At 44.8% G+C, this 27,436-nt stretch overlaps 1 protein-coding gene across 4 annotated transcripts in view; it reads right to left on the bottom strand.

The window, feature by feature from the left end:
• Window positions 1–22,709, bottom strand: part of LOC136399242 (zinc finger protein 420-like) — a 34,668-nt gene extending 11,959 nt beyond the window's left edge. Inside the window, exons 1-4 of one of the 4 annotated variants that reach the window (XM_066374244.1) lie at window positions 22,570–22,709; window positions 7,565–7,721; window positions 5,113–5,159; window positions 2,766–2,892 (exon numbers count right to left, since the gene is read on the bottom strand). In XM_066374244.1, the coding sequence (XP_066230341.1) occupies window positions 2,766–2,799 (34 nt within the window). In that variant the 5' untranslated portion in view covers window positions 2,800–2,892; window positions 5,113–5,159; window positions 7,565–7,721; window positions 22,570–22,709. Of the gene's footprint in view, window positions 1–2,765; window positions 2,893–5,112; window positions 5,160–7,564; window positions 7,722–11,950; window positions 12,030–22,517 lie in introns of those variants that run through there. The other 3 variants (XM_066374241.1, XM_066374242.1, XM_066374243.1) reach the window with 3 other exon arrangements.
• Between the last annotated feature and the right edge of the window lie 4,727 nt (window positions 22,710–27,436).

Below are 27,436 nucleotides of genomic sequence, written 5' to 3'. Positions count from 1 at the left end.
CTGCTCCTCCCTCACCTCCCGCCATTCTCTCTCTCCTCACTCTAAAATAAATAAATAAAATCTAAAGAGAGAGACAGAGAGATAGATAGACATAGACAGGAAGGGAGAAAGACAGGAATCATCAACTCATAGATGCTACAACCTTAGTTGTTCATTGACTGCTTTCCCATACGTATCTTGACCGGGGGCTCCAGCCAAACCAGTGACCCCTTGCTCAAGCCAGTAACCTTTTGGCTCATGCCAGCAAAGATGGAGTCATGCCTATGACCTTACACTCATACTATTAAGCCTGCACTCAAGCCTGCAAACTTGGGGATTTGAACCTGAGTCCTAAGCATCCCAGGATGATGCTCTAACCACTGTACCACTGATGAGTCAGGCAATAAAGAAATAATAAAATAACATGAGAAAATTATTTCAGCTACTCTTACACAAAACATCTAGGCTGCAATCCATCTCAGTAAAAATTTTTTTGTTTCTAATTTAAACCATTAAAAAGTTGCAAAATATGGAAAGACTAATCTTAAAATAAAACATTTCATTTTAAGTACACCATGAATAAGGAACATGGTGAGAAAGAAATTGCCTTAAGTAAATTTCAATTGAGAAACAAAACATTTTCCTACATATGAAGTGCTTAATAAGTCTGTAACCCACTTATTACCAAAAGAGAACATTCCAGCACGTTGTATCAGCACTTGTGAATCCAAAAATACAACTATGACAAAGACCTAATGAGAAAGTGAAAACACACAGGACAGTCCTGGGCAGCTCTGGACTGGACAGGAGAGATTACAGAGTGACAGTGATGACGAAAGCAGGTAACAGTGGACACTTTCCTACCTGCTGGGCAACACTCTGAGGTTGTCTACGGCAGTAACTTATTGAAGAGCTCTATGAGGTATATATATAGATACATTAAACTATTCTGGCACAGAGAAATTGTGGAATACAGACTAGAAACTTCTTTGTTAATATCATACAAAGTAAAATGACATTTAAAAAAATTGATTTATTGATTTTTTAAAATTTTTTATTTTTTTGTAGAGACAGAGAAAGTCAGAGAGAGGGATAGACAGGGACAGACAGACAGGAATGAAGAGATGAGAAGCATCAATCATTAAGTTTTTTGTTGTGCGTTGTGACACCTTAGTTGTTCATTGATTGCTTTCTCATATGTGTCTTGACCACGGGCCTTCAGCAGACCGAGTAACCCCTTGCTCAAGCCAGCGACCTTGGGTTCAAGCTGGTGAGCTTTTGCTCAAACCAGATGAGCCCGCGCTCAAGCTGGCGACCTCGGGGTCTTGAACCTGGGTCCTCAGCATCCCAGTCTGACGCTCTATCCACTGCGCCACCGCCTGGTCAGGCAATTTATTGATTTTAGAGAGAGGATACAGAGAGAAAGGATGTGGGGAGGAACGGGAAGCATCAACATTCTTCTCATATGTGCCTTGACAGGGCAAGCCCAGGGTCTTAAAATGGCAACTTCATCATTCCAGGTTGATGCTTTGTCCACTGCGCCACCACAGCTCAGGCAGCCAAAGGGCATTTTGAAGTGAAACAGAAAATTAGAGTTTCTCACTTGGGGAGGTGAATGGTGCTGTGATGAATGCACTGAGTCTAAACATGGTAGGGTCTTGTTGGAAAATTCCACAGGATGAGAAATTATAAAACCAGAAACGACAAACTGTCCCTAGTGTTCCTGAAATTTTGGCAACAAATTCTGGGAGCTCAACCATTTCCTTCAAAAACTCTTTACATGAGACAAAAACAACACTTAAAAAAAAAAGTCTAGTTATAATTACTCAGCAATGTGTACAGGTTTCCCAGGTCCCCAAAGCAATGGAAGAGGAGTCAGACCACAGTGGCCCTCACAGTCCATGGGAAGGACCCACCCCCACTGCTAATGTGATGACGGAGGTCACTGGAGCAAAAGCAGAGTCCCGAGAGGACGCAGGAGCATGGGACGTGTTGGAGACCAGTGTCCCTCTATGACAACAGGGATACACCTGGGCCTCTCACAGCCCTTTCCACTGCAGCAGCTTCCCAACCACACTGTAAGGTCTGGCCTCCTCCGTGACCTTTAGATCTCTCACCTGTGTCACCTGCCTCCTCATCCCACCTACCTGGCTGGAAGGATACTGTCTTTTTTCAGTTCCCATCCCAGTACTCCCTTATTTCCTCCACAAAAATGACCAGGACTGGCTTAGAGACAGAAAGCTCTGTTTACTAGAAAAAGGAACATGAGTTTTGATAGAGATTGCTCAATCTCTAATCCAGTCAGTGCCAGATAAGGAGACATGGTAGAATATGACAATATATTAGAAAATTATTTTTCAGCCTGACCAGTGGTGGCACAATGGATTTAAAACATTGACCTGGAAGACTGTGCTCTCGAGTTCGAAACTCTGAACTTATTCGGTCAAGGCATATATGAGAAGCACACTTTCTCCCTCTCCCCTCTCTCTAAAGTCAATAAATAAAATCTTTAAAAATATATTTTCCCAAAATACTGTTTTTCGATCAAATCTTAACTATTCTAGACAACATGTAAACTTTTCAGACATTGACTTCCTATTCCACATACATTGGAAACCTTTATTTATCCAGCAGGAAACCTTTATTTATCCAGCAGCAAACCTCCAATTTGGTCCTTGAGAACGAGAATCTGAAAGTCTACCATCCAAAGCAGAAGCCCCCAGTGTTAAAAAAGAAACAGAAAACCTGCAGATGCACAATAAAGTTCTAAGGGAAGTCATCCTCACCCAGGGAGACCAGGTTCCTGTAGTTCTCCAACATCACATCCACGTACAGTTTCCGCTGAGCTGGGTCCAGGCATTCCCACTCCTCCTGAGAGAAATCCACGGCCACATCCCTGAAGGTCAATCGTCCCTAGAAAAAAAACCCACACAAACACACACACACACACATCAACTAAAGGCCAACGGCAGAGTTCAAATAGTCATCCAACGTGAATACAGTGTTAGAAGTTGTTTAGACCTAGGAGAGTATCCTGCATTATCCAGTAAAGTAATTTTGATCCAGCAATTACCTCTCAAGTTGTCTCTACAACTGAGAAATGAGGATGGCACGTGTCCACAAGTGCACTGCAGAGACTTTACTTTGCAGGAAAATAAGCTTTAACATTAAGACATTGACACAGGCATATGAATTTGTCAAGGCTGTATTGTATTGAACACAACTCACAATGAGTTCTGTTTGTTTTTCAACTAGAAGTGTCACGATGAGTTAGAAGTGTAAGTACTTCAATTTTAAACGGGCAATAATAAACTGCAGTTTTGTAAAAACGCAGATTCTGATCGGGAATCTGGAATGGGGCCTGTGAGCCACGTGTTTAACACGCTCCCATTTTATCAGCACCACTGATGTTTCTAGATCACGTGCCCCACTTTTTTTTAAGTGAGAGGAAGGGAAATAGAGAGACACATGCCATACATTTAAACTGCACAGAAATCGAAATCACAGGAATAAATTCATACATGACTTTGAACTGAAAGGTTTATGGAATTTAAAAAAATTCATTTACTGATCTTTAGAAACAGAAAGAGAGAAACATTGATTTGCTGTTCCCCAAATTTATACATTTGTTGATTTCTTTTCCTGGGATCTACAATCACGTATGTTACTACGTTTCATTATATAGGTGTCTAACACTTGTTACCTGCATTTTTCTAAAGAATGCATTTTTCAATTTCTTTCTTAAATCATAAAATGTATCTCTTATTTTACTTTATTTCTTTTTCTTAAAGTTTATTTTACTGATTATTTTTTCCTTTAGAGAGAAAGAGCATGACAGGGAACAGCGATCCACTCCAGCATGCACCCGGCCCGGAGATCAAACAGGCCACCTCTTCCCTTCAGTATAATCTGACAAACAAGTGAGCAATCTCGCCGTGGCTATCTTCTTGTTTTTCTATAAGCTTTGATTTGTCCATTCTTTGATTCATTTTATTGAAATTATTCAGTGACACTAATTACTGAAATTATGTAGGTTTCATATGCACAATTCAATAATACATAATCTGTGTATTATATTGTGTTCACCTCCCAAAGTCAAGTCTTCTTCCATCTCCATTTATCCCTTTACCCTTTTCAAACTGCCCAACTCCCCTCAGTGTCTCGGTCTTGCGTTAGGGAATCAACCTGCCACTTTGGTGTATCTTGAGATGCTCTGAACACCCAGCCTGGGACCTATAGAACTGACACTTCTCATGGACCAGAAAACACAGGAACCACAATCCTATCTGAGAATTTACTTTAAGTACAGTCGTCCCTCACCATATCACAGTTCACTTTTCATGGTCTCACTGTATCGTGGATTTTTAAATTGTATATATCTAATTTTGTATCGCAGATTTTTCACTACATTGTGGGATTTTGAGGTACTGTATAGAGGCATTTTTATGTACTTATTATTTTAATTATTTTTGTGGTAAAATAGGCATTTTCTAGCCTAAAAAATTGAAAATATAAAAAATAAAAAAATATTAATTAAAACATATTAAAAGAATATTAAATTGAAATAAAATATGTAGTGTACAGCAGATGAGTAGACAAAGATTAGCACATATGGAAAATGTACAGGAAGTGTTTATAACAGTGTGGGAAAGGTTTGTAAGAGTGTGGGGAGGGTTTATAAAGCCTTAAAAATATATAAATAAAAATATATATATAAATAATAAAATAAATATAAGGTCGCTACTTGGTGGATTTTCGCCTGTCACGGGGGTTCTGGAACCTAACCCCTGTGACAGACAAAGGAGCACTGTAATCTTAGAGCAAGATTCTTTCTCGGCCTGACCTGTGGTGGCTCAGTGGATAAAGCATCGACCTGGAAATGCTGAGGTCGCCGGTTCGAAACTCTGGGCTTGCCTGGTCAAGGCACATATGGGAGTTGATGCTTCCAGCTCCTCCCCCCTTCTCTCTCTCTGTCTCTCTCCTCTCTCTCTCTCTCTCTCCTCTCTAAAATGAAAAAAAAAAAAAAAAAAGATTCTTTCTGTTATGGGAAAACTATGTGAAACATAACAGCAAACGATAAATCTTAAGTTTTACTCCAAATTTGATCTAGAATTCTTCAAAAAATATACTGACCAATCAGCATAAGGAAACTTCATGAATGTTCCTAGCTGTTCCTGTAACTGAAAATAACAAAAACATCTTAAGAAAGAAGGAAAAATAACTGAAACGATGTTAACATTTTATGCACAAACACACATACATATAGGAACCAGGTACAAGTGAAAACTGATAGGCCCCCGCCAATTCGCTCAGGGGAAAGAGGACTGGTTTGCAAATAGCCTGGGTTCAGTCCCCAGTCAGGGCAAGCATGAAAAGCGACCATCTGCTTTTCTTTCCAACCCATTCCCACTTCTCTCTCTTCGCCTCTCGCAGTCAAGTGGCTCAACTGGTTTGAGTCAGCCGTGGGCGTTGAGGATAGTTCGGTTGACTTGAGCATGGACCTCAGATGGGGTGGCCTAGTGGATCCGTTCAGGGCAAATGCGGGAGTTGTTCTATCTCTTCTATCATCATCATCATCAAAAAAATAAAAAAACTAATAGAAAATAAAATTTTCATTTCAATAAAACCAAGATTATTTTACAATTCTGTAAATCTTAATTTCTTTGTGGATGATGCCCTTCGTTTCATGAACACAGTAGAAACAGAAACGCCCATAACAATTAAAAAAATTAGAACTACTGTTTCTTACTGTTTCATTTCTTTGAAAATGTTAGTGTATCATTAGTGGAAAGCTGTATCTTAGAAGTTTAACTGAACTGGACATACATTAATAATATGATTCCCACTAGATGGTTAGCATGGTAGGTTAGAGCAGTGGTTGACAAACCGCGGCTCCCGAGCACATGTGGCTCTTTGGCCTTTGAATGTGGCTAGCTTAGGAGTACCCTAATTAAGTTAATAACAATGTCCTATCTATATAGTTTAAGTTTAAAAAATCTGGCTCTCAAAAGAAATTTCAATCATTGTACTGTTGATATTTGGCTCTGCTGACTAATGAGTTTGCTGACCAATGGGCTAGCATCCAGCCTCCCAATTTACAAAAATTGTGGTTTGATCCCCAGTCAGGGCATGTACAAGAAGAGATCAATATTTGTCTCTCCCTCCTCATCTCTCTAAAGTCAATAAACAAAAATGAAAAAGAAATAATAATTATACCATTCTTTTATTGCCTTGAAAATCCAAAAAAGGGAAATGAAGAGTACGTCTGCAACAAGACTGGAATATCATGACATTTACAGAGACTAGGCCTCATTGGTTAAACTTCTGCCACAAAAGTTGAATGTGCAATGTTCTCCAGGAAATAAAAGTAGAGCCTTCATTTTCAAAGCAACAGAAACCAAGAAGAGGAGAGTTTCCAGATGACACGGGATGGTTTTGCACATTCCTCACAGATCCCTACTGGACACTTGTTAATCATAAAGGGAATTATTCATTCTGCAGTGAAGTAGTACCTCAGCCATGTGAGTATCAGGTGGACTGGACAATGAGTATCAGGTGACTGAGGCACATGATAAACATGTCGTCACTGCTGTGACAACAGCAAAAGAATACATAAATGAGGAATCCCTACTTGAAAATTATCATATCCTACCAGGCAGTGGTACAGTGGATAGGATAGAGCATTGGACTGGGACATAGAAGACCCAGGTTCAAAACCAGAGGTCACGGGCTTGAGCGTGGGCTCACCGGGTTGGATAACAGCTCACCAGCTTGAGCCCTAGGTCGCTGGCCTGAGCAAGGGGTCACTCGATCTGCTGTAGGCCCTCAGTCAAGGCACATGAGAAAGCAATCAATGAACAACCAAGGTGCCGCAATGAAGAATTGATGCTTCTCATCTCTCTCCATTCCTGTCTGTCTGTCCCTATCTGTCCCACTGTCTGTGTCTCTCTGTCTCTCTCTCTCTCACACACACACACACACACATCATAGAAATCATAAGCTTCTTGCAAATGTCAATTGAAAGATGCATCCCACGTTGTGTTCTCTTAACAGTTCCTTTAAATAGCAAGTCTTTCTGACTAATCTAGTGGGGAAGTCTCTTCGAGCTGCTCTTCTCTGTCAGTACATTCTGAGCTATTCTGATCTGTAGAAGTTATTTTTCTTAATCCTGACCCACAGAGCTAACGCTGCAGCCACATGAACCTAAAGCCTACTCCCTTCTTCACTGATGCCTGAGCCTCTGACCATCCCCACAGGGATGGTGGACACGGTGCCCTCCCAGGTTGATCTGTCACAGAGGGGATGTTTCCAGTAGTTCATAGTGACTAATTCATGGTGGGAATTGTTCATACCGCCAGAAAAGCTGAATTCAGAGAATGCACAGGAGGTTTTGGGAAATGAAGAGAAATATACAACCTGATACCTTAAAGATCATAAAAAAAAGAGAGAGAAAAATAAGTACTAAATGGAAGCAACCTCCATCTACAAGAACATCAAAAAGTAGAGAATTAAAGGTTGTGGGTCCTAAACCCATTGAAGTAGGAGGAAAAGCAAACACAGCCTCTGATCAGGACACATCGCTTACCTGTGAAGCAGCCATTCTGTCCTGGTCTGGCTCTTGCTCTGGCTGGTTTTCTCAGGTATGTTGAAGAGTCAAATCTACATTTAGAGAATGTACCTTCACAGGTGTCCAGATTGCCCCTTAATCTGCTTCCACCACATTCACAGAGGATCTGGAAATGCTGAAAATATTAGACATCAATCAGGGCAGGAAAAGTGGAGGGTGAAAAAATGTGGGTTTATTGCACTCACTAAAGTAGGGAATCAGCAGTTTAAGGTCTGCCAAAACAAAACCAACAGATGTTCACAGGGCCCTAAAAACCTGTACATTAGTCACAGTATTAGGGAAGGGGATCCTTGAAATTTATAGCTGGGCCCTGGCAAGTTGGCTCAGTGATAAGAGTGTCAGCCCAGTGTGTATGTCCTGGGTTCAATCCCCAGTCAGGGCACACAGCAGAGGCAACCATCTGCTTCACCACCACTGCCTCTCACTTCTTGTTTCTCCTCCCCTTCTCTCACCTCGCTCTCTCTTCTTCTCCCCTCCTGCAGCCATGGCTCAATTGAAGTTGGCCCCGGGCACTGAGGATGGTTCCATGGCCTCCACATCAGGTGCTAAAAATGGCACTGGTTGTAACAGAGCATTGCTCCCTAGTGGCCTTGCTGGGTGAATCCCGGTTGGGGTGCATGCAGGAGTCTGTCTTTGCCTCCCCTCCTCTCACTTATAATTAAAAAAGAAAGAAAACCTTACAGCTGAAAAGCATATAATCTCTGAGACCCAAAGAAGTATGGGCACTCAGGCTAGCTAAGTTTACCTGCTCTTCTTCTTGCCAAGAATATAGATTTGCTTTAAAAAACTGTTTGATTTGATTGAATGCTGCTCCCTGTCCCCTAACTGAATTCTTTCTTGCAACAGTGACAAGAATCAAGGAAGAAAAAGTCTCCTTGGACTTGAGAGTGGACAAGAGGGACTTGAGGGGAACAACAGTTCCTTGCTGGCTCACAGACACTAATTCAACAAATCACATGAAAGAAAAAACTGCTGAAAATTGTATGAATTCATGATAATAGGTTCTGACTTTTAAGATTATATGTTTTTACCGAGTGCAGACGAAAATAGCCTAATACTGTTTATTAAATACCATTGGCTGTTGCAACACATGATACATAGTAGAAAGGATGCAGGGCTCAGAATGTAAACTAGATACAGTTCATTTAAAAGTAAAATGATGTGAAATCTTTATTTTAATGACTTCTATGGTCAAAGTTTTAAAAAGTTTAGACCTCATATTTAGAAAAGAATACTAAGAGCTCATTAGGAGATATCACCAATGCTTATTTCAGAAGTTAATGACTATGTACAGAAGGAAAGATATTCAACAGACTAAGATTTATCTCAAAACGTTTTTTAAAAATGCATTAAATGTGAGACACTTGAATAAAAAAGCAAATCCAATAGGCGGAAATGAAAAGACCCAATGCTTTTAATACTTTAAAATAGCTAAAACATATAATTAGCCAAGTTCATATCAATAAATTCAATTTAAAATTATAAACAGAAACAAAAAGCATGACATGTTGCCAGACTCAGTCATTTCTTGTCCCAGATCACCTCCCTCTGGCCATCCCAGAAAATGAGACCCATGACTGAACAAGTCTCACACCTCGGAGTATACAAGGGCTGCAACTGGAAGCAAATAATCTTAAAATTCACAAACCTTAGAAACTGGAGTTTGGTAATTCTCATTTTAATCCTTGTAACCAAAACAATTCAGCAACTATTAAGTAGATTATAAAACCACAACCCGTGTATTACCACTTAATCATGTACATCCCAGAGGCTCACCAGTCATCAGACAAGGTTTCTCCTTTATTGGGCAAATCAGGTGTTAGGCTTCCTTGCTTATACTTGGGCTGACTGGCACATGAGCACGGGACAGCACCACATGTGTATAGTCTATGTAAGGCTGGAGGTTCTGATCCTCAGGGCAGCTGACTGTAGACTGTGGATTGCATCTACATTGGGAGGGGCTGCTTTTTGCTACTGTTTGCAGGAGAAGGGGATTTCCCCCCTGCCTATTGGCTTATCAGCTGGGAGAGAGAGAAATTTTCCCTGCTTGCTGGCTTGTCTCCCTTTGCAAGACTCTGATAAACTGAACAGCCCATTTTCAGGCTCCACACTTCCTTTACCATCTGCCCAAATTCAATGGAAATCTGCATGGCCACAACCACCCGCCTTATATCTGGTGCAGCAGGGAGGATTCAGACCAATTTGGTATGGAGCCGCTAACACCCTTGAACAGTGGGGTAGAGAAGTGGTCACTGCTCTCCAGTGTATGGTTCCCGAAGGCTCTCCTTTCGAAGACCGTGGCCTAAGTGCTTTTTACAACCTTGCAAGCAGAAACCAAGAGCTCTGTGCGAGAAGCTGCCTGAAATCTACAGTTCCAGGGTGAGCTGCAGACCAAGTGGCAACAATGGCATGAGCTGAAACAGTCACTGGGGAAAGAGCTGCAGGTCTGAGAACTGCAGGTCAGGCTATAGGCTGAGAACCAGTGATGTCTTGAACTGGAGCAAGCACTGGAGAAGGAGGCGGACCAATCTCAAAAGCTGCAGTGTGAGCCTGACCGGGTGGTGGCGCAGTGGATAGAGCGTCGGACTGGGATGTGGAGGACCCAGGCTCAAGACCCCAAGGTTGCCAGCTTGAGTGCGGTCTCATCTGGTTTGAGCAAGGCTCACCAGCTTGGACCCAAGGTCGCTGGCTTGAGCAAGGGGTTACTCAGTCTGCTGAAGGCCCACAGTCAGGGCACATGTGAGAAATCAATCAATGATCAACTAAGGTGTTGCAATGAAAAACTTATGATTGATGCTTTTCATCTCTCCATTCCTGTCTGTCCCTGTCTATCCCTCTCTCTGACTCTCTCTCTGTCTCTGGGGGGAAAAAAAAAAGCTGCAGTGTGAGATGCAGGCTGAACACCAATGACCAACGGCACCTGAAACTAGAGCTCTCTCTGCAGAAGTTACAGGTTTGTGAGCTCCAATTTGCCCTGGAAGTAGAACGTTCGCACCGACAGTTGGTGAAGAAACAACAGCAGTTCAAGAGCTAGAATCTCATCTTCAGGCCGAGAGAAAGCAACTGCAGGAGCCAGAGCAGGCACTGAAGATGGAGCTGCATTTTAGCCAACTGGAGTAAACATTTCCAACTCTTTGGAGGAAGAGGAGTTTTGGACGGAAGCTGCTATCTGTAGACTCAAAGACCAACCAGTGGTTGCCCAGAAGGTAAAAAACCCAGTACCCAAGAGTCCCTCGGGGGCAAGCAAAACCCATTCTGCAGGTGGTGGAGTCCACTGTTGTCTGTCCTTACACCCAGGAAGAACTGATGGAGATGGGGGTGCACTTTAGGCAGAAACCTACCAACTTCCTGGTAGCCTGGTTGCTGTGGTTGGAGACACAGGGGTGGATGGCATCATGCTCTCGGGAACAGAGATGGAGAAAATGGCCACCATTATCATGCACTCCTTAAGGGAGAGTCTTCAGAACTGCCATGAAAACCCAGGAAACCATACCCTATTAGAATGGGTGATGGCCACCATTCATACACTCTGGCAGTATTCCAGATACTTGCAGGGAGAAGTGAGTAGGTGGATTGCTATAGTGAGCTACTAAAGCTCCTTCAGAAATTACATAAAAATGCTGCTTTCAACCTGAGGTCCCATGGGCCAGATGAAGAAGTGTTGATGGCAAGACGTGGTTACACTGATGGTAGCAGATTTGGAGGAGCTGGCAGCAGCACAGGATCATAAAGCAGTGAGGGGTGCTGCCCATACTGCCCCACCCCCAACCCCCGACTAACTAGGGAGATGGGCTGTAAAGGTTACCAGAACACAGATGTGGGTAGGTTTTATTGCGTCTGGGGCAGATAGGAAAAAATTGGATGGCAGACCTAATAAAGACCTTTTAGCCCTGGCCGGTTGGCTCAGCGGTAGAGCGTCGGCCTAGCGTGCGGAGGACCCGGGTTCGATTCCGGCCAGGGCACACAGGAGAAGCGCCCATTTGCTTCTCCACCCCTCCGCCGCGCTTTCCTCTCTGTCTCTCTCTTCCCCTCCCGCAGCCAAGGCTCCATTGGAGCAAAGATGGCCCGGGCGCTGGGGATGGCTCTGTGGCCTCTGCCCCAGGCGCTAGAGTGGCTCTGGTCGCAACATGGCGACGCCCAGGATGGGCAGAGCATCGCCCCCTGGTGGGCAGAGCGTCGCCCCATGGTGGGCGTGCCGGGTGGATCCCGGTCGGGCGCATGCGGGAGTCTGTCTGACTGTCTCTCCCTGTTTCCAGCTTCAGAAAAAATGAAGAAAAACAAACAAACAAAAAAAAAACTTTTAGAGCTTGGGCAGAGTGCTCAGGGAGACATTGTGAAGGGAACCTTTGTAATTACTGTAATGGTATGACTTGCACTGTTGCTGTAGTCCAGGGGTCGGGAACCTATGGCTCACAAGCCAGATGTGGCTCTTTTGATGGCTGCATCTGGCTCACAGACAAATCTTTAATAAAAAAAATAATGTTAAAAATATAAAACATTCTCATGTATTACAATCCATTTCCTACCGCTCATGTTCGTGGTTGCGGGTGGCTGGAGCCAATCACAGCTGTCCTGTGGGACAACACCAAATTTTTATTGGATAATGTGTAAGGTACATGGGTCGTTGTATGGCTCTCACGGATTACATTTTAAAATATGTGGCGTTCATGGCTCTCTCAGCCAAAAAGTTTCCCAACCCCTGCTGTAGTCTGTTTATGTAATGTACCCCACTCTTCCCACAGGGACCATAGTGGAAAGTACCTGTCATGTAGATTGTGAAGCAAGCAACCCTGCAGGGGTGGAATGTTGGGCAATCAAGTGTGTTAGTATTGCTTGCTTGTACTTTGCCTGATTTTGTGTGTGAGCACAGGGCAGCACCATGTGTGTATAGTCTATGTAAGGCTGCAGGTGGCAGACTGTAGATTGTGGATTGCTTGTCACCATTGGGAGAGGCCACTTTTTTGCTATTGTTTGTGGAAGAAGGGGATTTTCCCCAGCCTGTTTGCTCATCAGCTGAGAGAGAGAGGCGGTTTTTACTGCCTGCTCGCTTGCCCGCTATTGCAAGACTTGAATAAACGGAATGACCCACCGTTTTCTGGCTTCACAGTTCCTTTACCGTCTGCCTGAATTCAATGCGAATCTACATGGCCACAACCACCAACCTTGCACCAGTCTCCTGCTTCGATGTAGTTCCATCTATGGATCTGTTTCTGTGTTTTCCCTGTTTCTCTGCAGTCATCCTTTCCTGTGTTTCCAAGCCACTCTCTGGTGCTCTTTCTCCCCTTTTCTCTATTCTTGTCTCTACACCTCTTCTGAGAAGCTCTTGAAACCGATTTCTTCTTCAGATGCTCAATCTCTGCAGTTTCTGTGAATGCTCCATCTCCATGTGTATCTGTGTCTTTCTCCCCCTCCAGTTTGTAACACCTGCTTCACCTCTTCATATTTCATGTTCCTCCGGCTGCAGGTTGAATCTCAGAGCTGTCTCTCCCTCTGCTCCCGCATCCCTAAACCGCCTTTCTATCCCTACTCACTCCCCCAACTGTCCTCCTTGGTACCACTCTCTCCTTCTGAAGTGCTTCACCCTGTGTCCCCCACACCTGCTAATGAGGCCCCATCCCCTAAGTGCCCTTCCCTCTTGGCCCCTCTGTCCCCTCAGGATTTATTCCCTTACTTCTTCCTCTCACTACTTTCCCAAATTACTTTTGTTAGGTTTAGGTTCAAGGCTCCTTTAAATCCAGAGCCCCTTTAAAACTCAAATTCCCCTCACCTAACTTCCACTAGGCCTCAAAACAACATTCTCGGCCCTGGCCAGTTGGCTCAGTGGTAGAGCATCGGCCTGGCGTGCAGAAGTCCCGGGTTCGATTCCTGGCCAGGGCACACAGGAGAAGCGCCCATCTGCTTCTCCACCCTTCCCCCTCTCCTTCCTCTCTGTCTCTTCCCCTCCTGCAGCCAAGGCTCCACTGGAGCAAAGTTGGCCCGGGCGCTGAGGATGGCTCCATGGCCTCTGCCTCAGGCACTAGAATGGCTCTGGTTGCAACAGAGCAACGCCCCAGATGGGCACAGCATCGCCCCCTGGTGGGCGTGCCAGGTGGATCCCGGTCGGGCACATGCGGGAGTCTGTCTAACTGCCTCCCCGTTTCCAACTTCAGAAAATACAAAAACAAAATAAAACAAAACAAAAAAATCCCCAGAACGTTCTCATCTATTGGAGGAAAGCCAAAGCACCAAGTGACTTTCTGTTCCCATCCTGAAGAAGTGAAGGTTGAGGCCAAGTACTCTTGACTGAAAGCAGTCACATCCAAGGAAAGCCCAAGGACATGAGTGTTTTGCCCAACTGGAGCTTTCTGCAGGCTCAGGAATCAGACAGCAGATGGTATTTTGTCCCAGAAAGGGCAAGAGAAATCTAATCAGTTTTGCAAAACTAAGCAATAAAATGGTACACTGTATGCAAGATGACATATTTCTGCTTAATAGGATAGCTGATCTCTCCAAGGCACCTCAATCCTGGAGATTGGGGTCCTCCATTTGCGGTATTATTGTTGCTGCCTCATTCCTTTGAGGCTCCTCTTCATGAAACCCTGAACATTAACAACACTCATCTCCCACTGTGAGGTTGAAGGTAATTTGCTTGGTATTTCCTCTCTTAATGGCTTCCTAGGCTTTACTTTGAAATGTAGCAAAAAGTTTACCTTTGCAGGAAAGTCAGGGAAAGCTTATATTGGGGAAGGACCTGACAGTGGAGTTTAAATCACAATGGTTGTTTGTACACCAGGACCTCTTAGCTGTCCTCAAGATTTACCAAGGTCACCAGAAAGAACCATGATGATTAGGGCTGTGCTACATCAGATAGAACTTAGATTTCTAAAGCTGAATCCTCCTCCTCCTGCTCATCAAGTCAGTAACCAAGGCCACAAGCCAAGACATGCTAATTTGAGCATGAGCCCCATGCCAGCAAATGCCTGCAGCAAGCCCTATATTTAATACTATCTCCCACAGCTCAGGTCTCAGCCCGCCTGCACCCAGGTGGGTTAAAATAAACTACTTTTGGAACACACTAGCTTCATGTTTCCATTTCAGCCAGCAGTTCCTGCTTTTCAGTCCTAAGGTCTGCCAAACAAAATCACTAGATGTTCACACCACCTTGACACCCTGTATGCTAGTCCCAATATCAAGGAAGGAGAGTGTAAGGCCCAAGACTGCGGTCATAGAGCAGGGGTCGGGAATCTATGGCTCGCAAGCCAGATGTGGCTCTTTTGATGGCTGCATCTGGCTCGCAGACAAATCTTTAATAAAAAAAATAATAATGTTAAAAATATAAAACATTCTCATGTATTACAATCCATTCATTTCCTACTGCTCATGTTCATGGTTGCGGGTGGCTGGAGCCAATCACAGCTGTCTTCCGGACAACACCAAATTTTTATTGGATAATGCCTAATGTACACAGGTCGTTGTATGGACTTTCTGTTCCCATCCTGAAGAAGTGAAGGTCGAGGCCAAGTACTCTTGACTGAAAGCAGTCACATCCAAGGAAAGCCCACTGCTTAAATATGTGGTGTTTATGGCTCTCTCAGCCAAAAAGGTTCCCGACCCTTGCCATAGAGGTTCCCAGTAGATTCAAGCAGATGGTATAGAAAATGAGGAGCCAGAAAATGGTGGGCCACTCTGTTTACTACAGTCTCGCAACAAAAGACAAGCAAGCAGACAGGGAAAATTGCTTCTCTATCAGGGTTCATGAGCAAACAAATGGGGTTAGGGGAGACCGATTCTCTGGAAAACAATAGCAAAAAATGGCCTTCCCCAGTGGTGTCAGGCAATCCGGAATCTACAATCTGCCGCCCTGAGGGCAAGCACCTGCAGCCTCAGTAGACTATACACACATGGTGCTGCCCAGTGCTCGTGCACCAATCAGGGAAAGTACAAGTGAGCAAGCCTAACACACTTGTTTACCCAACAGGGAGCCCTGAAATTTACAGCTGAAAAGTATATAATCTCTAAGACCCCCAAAAATAGAGTGTAATGCCAGTGGTACGGGTGAGGCAGGTTCTCACTGAATTTGGACAGACAGTAGAGTAATTGCAAAACCAGAAAGAATTGGGCCATTCCTGTTTAATAGTTTAATAGTCTCACAATGGTGGACAAGCAAACAGGCAGGGGAAAACCGCTTCTCAGGCAAATGAACAAAATGGCTCCGTGGGCAGACAATCTGCCACTGCAGTCCCTGAGCACACGCACCCACAGTCTCACAAAGAGTATACACATGTAGCACTGCCACATGCTCATGCACTAAAAAGACAAAGTGCTTGCAGCTGGTAAACCAGCAAGTGAGCCTAACACAGAAGTATTCCCGCATAGGGGCACTCAGGCTAGATGAGTTTGCTCTCTTGTGCTTTGTGCCAAGTGCATAGCTGTGCTTAATAAACTGCTTGCTTTGCTTAAACTCTGCACCCTGTCATTCACCTGAATTCTTCCTCACAAGCATTACAAAATCGAGGAGGAATAACCCTCCTTGGACTTGGGCTTTCCCCTGACAAAAAGATCACCATCCAGTCTTTCCTCACATGAGAGTCAGGAAAAATGAGCTCCTACAGGGAGATCACACTATTTTCTTTCCTGTTTTCATGTGGTCTCCTCCCTCAGACGTCCACACACTCTCACAGCAATGAGAACAGCACTGCTCTCCTGAACGCCCAAACCCAACACAACACCCTGTCACCTCCCCTGACCATCCCTGCTCCCCACTCTCACTAATGCATCCTGGGCGCTCTCCTCTCTGGGGCATGTCTATGCCCCCCACTCACCTTTGACTTTCTCTCTCTGAAGCTCTGAAGGTTCCTCTTTTGCCTCTGAAACTTGTTCCCTGTATCCACTACTTGTACCTCTGTGACTTTTTTTTTTTTTGTATTTTTCCAAAGCGAGAAGTGGGGAGGCAGAGAGACAGACTCCTGCATGAGCCCAACCGGGATCCACCCAGCATGCCCACAAGGGGGCGATGCTCAGTCCATCTGGCGTGTTGCTCCACTGCAACCAGAGCCATTCTAGCACCTAAGGCAGAGGCCATGGAGCCATCCTCAATGCCCAGGGCCAACTTTGCTCAATGGAGCCTTGGCTGCGAGAGGGGAAGAGAGATAGAGAAAGGAGAGGGGGAAGGGTGGAGAAGCAGATGGGTGCTTCTTCTGTATGCCCTGGCTGGGAATTGAACCCGGGACTCCTGCAAGCAGGAGTCGACGCTCTACCACTGAGCCAACCGGACAGGGCCTCTGTGACTTCTACACAAAATTTTTTGCATGGCCATGGCCAAGTGGCTGCTTAGATAAAACACCAACCCAGTGCACCACAGGTCAATCAATGAGTCCACGACTAAATGGAACTAAGTTCTCTCCCCGAAAATAAATCAATAAAAAAAAGAAAGAAAATAGAGAAGAGGGAATCTAAGGAAAACAAACATGTCCAGAAACCTTCCTGATTACCTTAAAGTCACCCAGAATACCTCATTAAAAAAGTGCGGCTTTGCCTGACTGGGCGGTGGCGCAGTGGATAGAGCGTCAAACTGGGTGCAGAGGACCCAGGTTCGAGACCCCAGGGTTGCCAGCTTGAGCATGGGTTCATCTGGTTTGGGTAAGGCTCACCAGCTTGGACCCAAGGTCTCTGGCTCAGGCAAGGGGTTGCTCGGTCTGCTGTAGCCCCAAGGTCAGGGTACATATGAGAAAGCAATCAATGAACAGGTGTCGCAACGAAAAACTGATAATTGATGCTTCTCATCTCTCTCCGTTCCCGTCTGTCCCTATCTATTCCTCTCTCTGACTCTCTGTCACTGTAAAAAAAACCAACAAAAACCAAAAAAACAAAAACAAACAAACAAACAAACAAAAAGTGCAGCTTCACCCAGAGCAGTTATCCAACTCTGTGGGGAAAGGCTGAGGTTATGTCCCTTCTTAAAACTCATTAAGTGCACCCCCATGCTTACTACAGCATTGTTTACAATGACCAAGATCTGGAAACAGCCCAAGTGTCCATCAGTGAATGAGTGGATTAAAAAGCTGTGATACATGTACACAATGGAATACAACGCAGCTGTGAAAAAGAAGGAAATCTTACCTTTTGTGATGGCATGGATGGACCTGGAGATTATTATGCTAAGTGAAATAAGCCAGGCAGAGAAATAAAAATATCATATGATCTCACATATATGTGCAATCTAATGAACAAAGTGAACTGAGGAATGGAATAGAGGCAGAGGCAGGGTCACAGGGACCAGAGGGACAGCAGTCAGAGGGCAGGGGCATGAGGGGATGGGATCAGAGAAGGTAAAGTGATTATGAAACAATATACAAATATTGATTGACTTATGACCTATGCAACTTACGACCATTCGACTTCACGACCACAACCGCTAGCCACGACTGCTCTGCGTCTGGCAGCGCAAGCATTGCCCAGCTGGGTGTACGACAGTGCGGACCAGCTTCTGGCAGCACTACCATCTCTGCGTGCACCATTTCAACTGTTATCCCAGACTCAGTACAGCAATTTGTGTTTTGTGTCTTGGATATTTTTCATCAAACCCCTCCCAAGATGTCTACTAAGAGGAAATTGTCTTTGCAAATATTAAACCAGTTGTACTGGTAATGCAGTGTTTTTCTTAAACCTGACAAATGTAAAAATAAGAAACAAAATGGTGTAGAGATGATACAAATGGCATAAAATGAACAAAGAAAATTATGATGTATAACAATAATGAAAGAAAATTATGATAAAATATGACTTAAAGATTTTTATAGCATCATTTCACAGTACTGTACATATAGCCTACTCAACTTACAACCAAATCGTGTTATGACTGGTCTGTCGGAACCAATCATGGTCGTAAGCGAGCACTAGCTGTATACTTAACACAGAGATATAGATAACAGGACAACAAATCCTAGAGGGATGGGGGAAGGGAGTTAGGGAGAGGGGAGCAAAGAGGGTATAAAAAGGGATACAAGGGTGGGGGGGTGAGGGAGTTATATTTAGTGGGACATTTGAATCCATGTGAACACAATAAATTAAATATAAAATTTTTTACAAAGTATAAAAAGAACTCATTAAGTAATCTAATAGAAACTTGTGGGGAATGCTTTAGCTTTAATAAGCATGCAGATCCCTTGGGGATGAGGGCTCCACTCAAACTTGTGTTTCTATGAGTCTTCAGTGGGGCTCATGATATGATATCTTTATCTAGGTCCCTGCGGTGCCTGCATTGCTCCCCCAGAGCTCTTTTCAGCAGCACTGGCTGACGGGTCTCAGACACAGTACACCTCAGACTTCTGGGTACTTTGAGGGACTGGGGCTAGAACTTGTAGAAGGATCTGCTCCTGGGTAGAATTCCTTCTTTCCCAGAAAAACCACAGATTTAAAAAATAAAAAAGTATAAACACAGGTTTTGAGGATAAATACATGGAAAAAATGTTAGCTGTGAAAACATGCCCATCAAATAACACAATGAATAGACGGGCTCTGAAAGAACCAAGATTTAGGTCAATCCAAGCTGTCCTTCAGAATTTTCAGAGTGGACAAGAGGGACTTGAGCAGAACAGCTCCTTGGTGGTTCACAGTCACTAAATCAACAAATCACATAAAAGAAAAGGCTATTGAACAAGAGATGAACTCATGACATAAGGTTCTGCAGGTTAAGATCGTAGACAATCTTACAACTGCCCACTGAAAAGCCTAATATTGTTTACTAAGTACCAATGGATACTTCTACGTATGATAAACAGAAGGATGCAAGATTCAGAATTTAAACTAGATGCACTTTATTTAACAGAAAACAATTAGGAATCTTTTTTTTTTTTTTTTTTTAGTAAGAGGAGGGAAGATGGAGAGACACACTCCAACATGTGCTCCAACTCAGATCACCCTGCACACTGTCTGGGACTGACAATTGAACCAACCTAGCTCTCCTCAGGGCCTGAGGCCAATGCTCAAACCAGTTGACCAACTGCCTGCTACAGGAGAGGAGAAAGGGAAGGGGGAAAAGGAGAGGAAGAGAACCAGATTGTCTCTCCTCAGGTGTGCTCTGACCTTGGATCAAACCCGGCACTTCCGTGGACAGGGCTGATACTCTATCTACTGAGAAAACTGGCCAGGGCCAGAAATCTTATTTTAGTAACAACGTTTTTCTTTTTTTGACAGAGAGATAGAGAGAGGGACAGATAGGGACGGACAGACAGACAGGAAGGGAGATGAGAAGCATCCATTTTTTGTTGTGGCACCTCAGTAGTTCACTGATTGCTTTCTCATATGTGCCTTGACCAGGGGGCTACAGCAGGGCAGGTAGGTAAACCCTTGCTCAAGATAGTGACCTTGGCCTCAAGCCAGCAACCCCAGGCTGAAGCTGGTGAGCCTGTGCTCAAGCCAGACTAGCTGGTGCTGAAATCAGCAACCTCGGGGTTTCAAACCTAGTTCCTTTGCATCACAGTCTGGTGCTCTGTCCACTGCACCACCTCCTGGTCAGGCATTAGTAACTTATTTTAAAAGCTTTTATTTATTTTTAGAGAGAGAGAAAAAGAAAGGCAGTGGGGAGGAACTTGAAGCATCAGCTTCTGGCAATGCTTTGACAAGGCAAGCCCAGGGATTCAAACCTGTGACCTCAGCTTTCCAGGTCTACACTTCATCCACTGCACCACAAGTCAAGCCTTGGAATGTCTTTTAATGACATGACTTTTGTGGTCATTTTTCAAAAAGCTGATACTGCCTCATATATTTTTTTATTTTCTGAAGTGAGAAGCGGGGAGGCAGAGAGACAGACTCCTGCATGTGCTAGACCAGGATCCACCCAGCAAGCTCACTAGGGGATGATACTCTGCCCATCTGGGTCGTTGAACTGGAGCCATTCTAGTGCCTGAGGCGGAGGCCATGGAGCCATCCTCAGTGCTCGGGACATCTTTTCTCCAATAGAGCCTTGGCTGCAGGAGGGAAAGAGAGAGACAGAGAGGAAGGAGAGGGGGAGGGGTGGAGACGCAGATGGGCGCTTCTCCTGTGTGCCCTGGTGGGGAATCTAACCAGGGACTTCCACACGCCGGGCTGATTCTCTACCACTGAGCAAACTGGCCGGGACTGCCTCATATTTAGAAAAGAATGTTAACTGCTGGTTAACAGACCTCATTAATGCTTACGTATTTTGGAAGTCAATGACTGTTTAAAGAAAAGGAGATACTCAACAGACTAAGACTTATCTCAAAAAAGTTTTATTTTTACATTAATAAAATGGAGACATAAAATGAAAAAAGCAAATCCTCTCAACAGAAACAAAGAAAAGCCAATGCTTTTGCCCTCGCAGGATATGTCACTTGTTTGGAGCATCGTCCTGATTTTTGAAGAGGTTTCTGGTTTGATCCAGGGACATGCCTCATACAGACTCTCCTTTCCTCTCTCCAAAATTAGGTAAATTAAAAAAACCCAAATAAACCAATCCTTTTAATGTTCCTTCAAAAAGCTAAAATTTTCATAATTTTATTAACTGTCATCCTAATATATTCATTTTAAAATTAAAAAGAAAATGAAGAGAAAGCATTAAGTGTTGACAGACTCAGTCATGTCACGTCCTAGGTCCCCTCCCTCTGGCCATCCCAGTAAATGAGAAAAGACCCATGACCAACAGAGAAGTCTCACCCCCCTTGAGTGAACAAGGGCTACAACTGGAAGTAAATGATCATGAAATTGACAAGCCTTAGAAACTGGAGATTGGTAATGCTCATTCAAATCTTTTTAAATAAAACAACTCAACAACTGTTAAATAGATTATAAAGCCAGAAGCCCATGTATCACACTTAATCATGCACATCCCATAGGGTCACCACTCAGCAGGACGGTGTTCCCTTCTTTCCAGCTTCTGTGTATATATGTCTATGAATCTGTTTCTGTCTCTTCCTGGATCTCTACACTGTCTACCTTTCCTGTTTCCTCTCCCCAGTCCACTGCTCTTTCTCCCCTTTTCTCTATTTCTGTCCCTACACTGGGTTCCGAGAAACTCTTGAAACCTATTTCACCTTAACGTCCACTTTACCCTTGATCATTCTGAACGCTCCCATCACCGTGCAAGTCCGCGTCTTTCTTCCCTCCCCTTACCAGCGTCTTCTGCTGCCTCTGTTCATCTTTCCTGCACCCCCACCCGCCCCGCAGGCTGACTCAGAGCTGTTTCTCCCTCGGCTCCCTCATCCCTAAACCCCCTTTCTGACCCTACTCGCCCCCCCAGCTCTCCTCCTCTGAGCCACTCCCTCCTTCTGAAGTGCCCCGTCCTGCGCCCCCACTTCTGCTCCCCAGCCCCCTCCCTGTGCCCTTCTCTCCGGGTCCCTCCCTCTCCTCGGGTTTCGCGCTCCTCTCCCCGGTTACTGTCACTCTCCCCGTCGCGGTCCCGTCTCCTCGCACCCCCACGTGGCCGTCTCTTCATGGCCCCTCACTGACCTCTCCTCCCCTCCCGTGTCTCTCTCCGTCCCCTGACCCCTCCCAGCCCCGCTCTGCGCGTCCCGGGGCCCCTTCGCTGTCGCCGCTCCCACACAGCCCTCCCCGCAGGGCCGGGGGCTCTTTTAGGGACCCGAGTTCTCGCCCTGAATCCCCGCCCCATGGAGAGTGTGCTGTTCCTGGACCCGGGCCTCTTATTAAATGGGGTGGGGTCTCAGGAGGGGGTCCGCAGGTCCCCAGGCCCGGGGGGGGGGGCAGTCCGGGCTCCACCGGCCGAGAGGGGGGAGGGGAGCACACTGTCTGTCTCCCGAGACTTTAAACAGCGTGTGTGTGGGGGGGCGGGGGGCTGCCCCCTTGGGACCGAGGCTGGAAACCCCGCGGCAGTGGGGGGTCCCACGCCCGACGGCAGGGGGGGGACACGGGCGGGGCGGCCTCAGAGTTTCCCCGGAAACCGACGCGGAGCCCCCACCCGGCAGCGAAGCGGGCAGGCTCGGGGCCTCTCACCGGGACTCCGCACTCACCGCTGGGGGCTCAGGAGCGGGGCTCTCGGCGTCCGCAAAGACCCTCAGACGCCCCCCCGTGTGCAGGAAAGGGGACGGGGAGCAGCGGGTTTAAACCAGGAAGACCGTCTCCAGATCCCGCGCGACCTCCCGAACTCCACAACCAGTCTGTTAGAAACTGCGCGTGCGCATTGCCGCAAACGAGCCGGGCGGGGTGAACTCCCCTACCGAGCACTTCTGCAATGGCCAGGCTGGAAACTGCTGCTGCTCAGTGCCCAGACAGCAAAATGCAGAGGGACGGGTCGTTTTGTCATTTACAAAATTTTGAATTCCTAATGTTCCCGTATGTTTACTATACTGTACTTTTATTTTTTTTGCAACAGACACACACAGGGAGATAGATGTGAAGCATCAACTCATAATTGTGACACTTTAGTTGTTCATTGACTGCTTTCTATTATTATTATTATTATTATTATTATTTTGAAGATTTTATATTTATTCATTTTTAGAGAGGAGAGAGAGAAGGGAGGGAGGAGCAGGAAGCATCAACTCCCATATGTGCCTTGCTTGACCAGGCAAGCCCAGGGTTTTGAACCCAGGATCTCAGCGTTCTAGGTCAGCGTTTTATCCACTGTACCACCACAGGTCAGGCCTATTAATATTATTATTAATTTTAATAGGTGAGGCAGAGAGACTCAGGAATGTGCCCCGACCGGGAACCACCCGCCAAGCCCACTAGGGGGGCATTGCTTAGCTGCAACCAGAGCCATGTTAGCACTTGAGGCAGATGCCATGGAGCCATCCTCAGCGCCTGGGGGTCTACTCACTCTAATCGACCTTGGCTGCAGGAGAGAAGAGAAAGAAACTAGAGGGGGTAGGAGTGGAGAAGCAGATGGGCAGAAGTGGGTTAAGGTCGGTTGAGGGCCCCAAGTGCAGAATATTGGGCCCCTTAGTACTTGGTGTCATTAAAGTGTCAAGTTTTGTGGGGCTCTTCAGAAGTTGGGGCCCAGGGAGTGTGCACCCCATACACCCACCGTTAAAGGCGCCTCTACAGATGGGCACTTTTCCAGTGTGCCCAGACCAGAAATTAAACCTGGGACTTTCACACGCTGGCTTGACGCTCTACCAGGGAGCCAACTGGTCAAGGCCATTGATTGCTTTTTCATATGTGCCTTGACAGAGAAGATCCAGCAGAGCCAGTGACCTTTGGGCTCAAGCCAGTAACCATGGTGTCTTGTCTATGATCCCATGTTCAAGCTGGCGACTCTGTGCTCAAGGCTGTGACCTTGGGTTTCGAACCTGGTTCCTCAGCATCATGGGCTGATGCTCTATCCACTGCACCACCTGGTCAGGCTTCATTATAGTTCTATTTTCACTTCATGTACATCAAGGAACATGCCAAGGTTTGTATTTGGGAGAAATTAAGAAATATAGTCCCAGGGAGTTATTATTGAATGGTGGGCAGGTTTGAGTACCAAGTCTGAAAAGGCACTGCTATGTTATTGTTGTTATACTCTCCCAAATGTCAAGGGGTAGATGCAGAGACAAGATAACGCCTGTGCGCCTGACCAGGCGGTGGCGCAGTGGATAGAGCGTCGGACTGGGATGCGGAAGGGCCCAGGTTCAAGACCCCAAGGTTGCCAGCTTGAGCACGGGCTCATCTGGTTTGAGCAAAAAGCTCACCAGCTTGGACCCAAGGTCTCTGGCTCAAGCAAGGGGTTACTCGGTCTGCTGAAGGCCCGTGGTCAAGGCACATATGAGAAAGCAATCAATGAACAACTAAGATGTCGCAATGCGCAACGAAAAACTAGTAATTGATGCTTCTCATCTCTCCGTTCCTGTCTGTCTGTCCCTGTCTATCCCTCACTCTGACTCTCCTTCTCTGTAAAAAAAAAAAAAAAAAAAAAGGTAACTCATGTGCAAATTATGAGAATATAGCCCCTAAATTGTATCTTCTTTGATTTCATCATGGAAGAAAATTGTTAAAGCTTCCTTCCAACTTCAGAGTGTAAGGGTGCTTTACTTGTTTATGTTAGGAAGCACCCTGTGCAGGTACAATAACATGGTTTTGGTTCAGGAACCATGATCCAATCCAGGTTATGAAAACATGATGAAATTTTATTCATTATAACATGAGACCTAAGATATATTCTAAATAAAACAGTGGTAAAAGATAATGCCAGAAGTTCAGTGTTAATCACAAACATGCACATACAATTTCAGTTCTTTTGACTAAATGCTTGGTTAACTACTCTGTCTACACTTTCCAAAAATAAGACATTTTTTAAATGCATCTTTGATACGCAAATTATTGCCATCCAATGAATAAAAGAACTACTTCTGCATTATTTCTACCACATAATCTCTCCTTAGTAACCTATCACTCCTCTCATGAAAAACCCAAAGACCTTAATGTCCAGGTCTGCAGTTTCATGGTCCTCTGGTACAGAATTCTTTCTGGTAACCTAAGGTGATCTGTCTAGAGATGGGCACCCTAAACCTCGGATTTATAAACACTTGTAACATATATAGTTTATACTAATCTCTGCTTTCCCTGATGCTCACTCATACTGTTATGATTTCACATTCAGTGTCCTTGTTTTGGAGGAGTCATGGATAGGAATCAAGCAGAACTAATGAAGTAGGTCCTTTCACTGTATTGATTCTTAGCTACCAGTATGAAAGGACTTTAAGGAATGCCTAATATGAACAGACATCAAATGTTACCTTAAAATTTATAAATAGCCTGACTGGTGGTGTTGCAGTGGATAGAGTGTCAACTTGGGATGCTGTCGTCCCAGGTTCGAAACCCTAACATTGCCAGCTTGAGCACAGGCTAATCTGGCTTGAACTCAGGCTCACCAGCTTGATGCGGGGTAGCTGGCTTGAGCATGGGCTCACTGAAATGATTGCAGGGTAGCTGACTTGCTCCCAGAGGATGCTGGCTTGAGCCCAAAGTCAGAATTACCCAAAACCAAAGCTAGACAAGGACAGTACAGGACAATAATAGACGAATATTTCTGACATATACTAATAAAAAAACCAACAACACATTACATTCAACAGCACAACAAAATAATACATGACTAAATGGAAAAAGGAGCTTGAAATGCAATGATGCTTCAACATATGAAAATCATTCAATGTAATACTGAATAATAAAAGACTGAATAAAGAAACCCCACATAATCATCTTAAAGAGTGCAAAAAAAAAAGCATTTAATTAGTTACCCTTTCATGATAAAAAACCCCTCACAATAATAAAATTAAAAATCAACTCTCTCAACATAAAACAGGTCCTATATGACAAGCCCTCGGCTAATATCATACACCAGGGCAAAGGACGAAGTTTTCTACTAGATCAAGAATCCTAGTCCCACAATTTTCATTAGAAATATTAATAGAGGCCCTGGCTGGTTTGCTCAGTGGCAGAGCATTGCCAGCCATGTGGAAGTCCTGGGCTTGATTCCCGGTCAGGGCACACAGAAGCATCCATCTGCTTTTTCACCCCTCCCCTCTCGCTTCTCTCTCTCTTCTCCTCCCCTTCTGCATCCATGGTTTGATTTGAGCAAGTTGGCCCCAGGCACTGAGGATGGCTCTATGGCGTCTGCATCAGGTGCTAAAAATGGCTCTGGTTGCAATGGAGCAAGAGCCCTAGATGGGCTGGCAGGGCATCGCTTACTAGTGGGCTTGCCGGGTGGATCCTGATTAGGGTGCATGTGGGAGTCTGTCTCTGCCTCCCCTCTTTTCACTACAATTAAAAAGAACAAAAAAATACTAATGGAGCCTCACCAGTGGTGGCACAGAGGACAGAGCGCTGACCTGAGACGCTGAGGTCCCAGGTTCAAAACCCCAAGATTCCTAGCTTAAGCCCAAAGTTGCTGGCTTGGCTGGAAACCCTCATCAAGACATGTATGAGAAGCAATTCAAAGACCAATAGAGTATTGCATCTACTAGTTGATACTTCTCATTTCTCTCCCTTTCAGTCTGTCTGTCTGTCTCTTGCTAAAAAAGAAAAAGCAAAAAGTCACCTCTACCACATGGGTCAGCTAACTATGGGCACGATTACTCATCCCTATCATATGTACACAGTCCACAATTAAATCTCTCACTATAGCAAAATTCTGTGCACACTAGGTTCTGTGGTGACCTTTCGTTCAAAGTGGAGGTGAAATATTTTCCAACCATTTACTTTAATTCTGTGTCTTTTGCTCTGAAGAGGGTTTTATAGACACAACATCTATGGGTCTTGATCTTATCCCTTCAGCTAGCTACCCTATGACTTGATGGAACCATTTAATCCATTAACATTTTAAGTGATTTTTAAAAAATTTTAAGTGATTGTTAATATGTGTATAGCTGTAGCCATTTTGAAAAATTTTATTGATTTCATAGAGAGAAAGAAAGAAACATCAATCTGTTCCTGTATTTACAGACTGGGGATTAAATTGGCAACCTCTGTGCTTCACAACAATGCTCTAACCAACTTAGCTATCCAGCCAGGGCTAGTTGTAGCATTTTTAAATTCAATAATACAGTCACAGTAGGGGACTTAAACTTCCCATTGACATCAATGAATAAATCTTCCAGAGAGAAAATTAACAAAATATCAGTGGTCTTATAAGACATATTGGACGAGATGTATTTGATAGAATGAGATCATTTGACCCCAAAGCAGAATATACATTCTGGATCAAAATGAAGACAGCATACCCTCTAAAGTTAGGGCTAACGTCACCTTTGTTTGTTTTCCTAGTAACCACATGAAACAAAAAAAATCAATGTATAGGTAATTTGCACCAATAAACCTCAACGTTGCCTGACCAGGCGGTGGCGCAGTGGATAGAGCATCGGACTGGGATGCGGAAGACCCAGGTTCGAGACC

This window comes from Saccopteryx leptura, chromosome 3 (assembly GCF_036850995.1).
Source record: "Saccopteryx leptura isolate mSacLep1 chromosome 3, mSacLep1_pri_phased_curated, whole genome shotgun sequence".
Taxonomy (NCBI): Eukaryota; Metazoa; Chordata; class Mammalia; order Chiroptera; family Emballonuridae; genus Saccopteryx; species Saccopteryx leptura.
The sequence above is the reverse complement of the archived record's forward strand: the minus strand, read 5'-3'. Positions and strand labels throughout refer to the sequence as shown.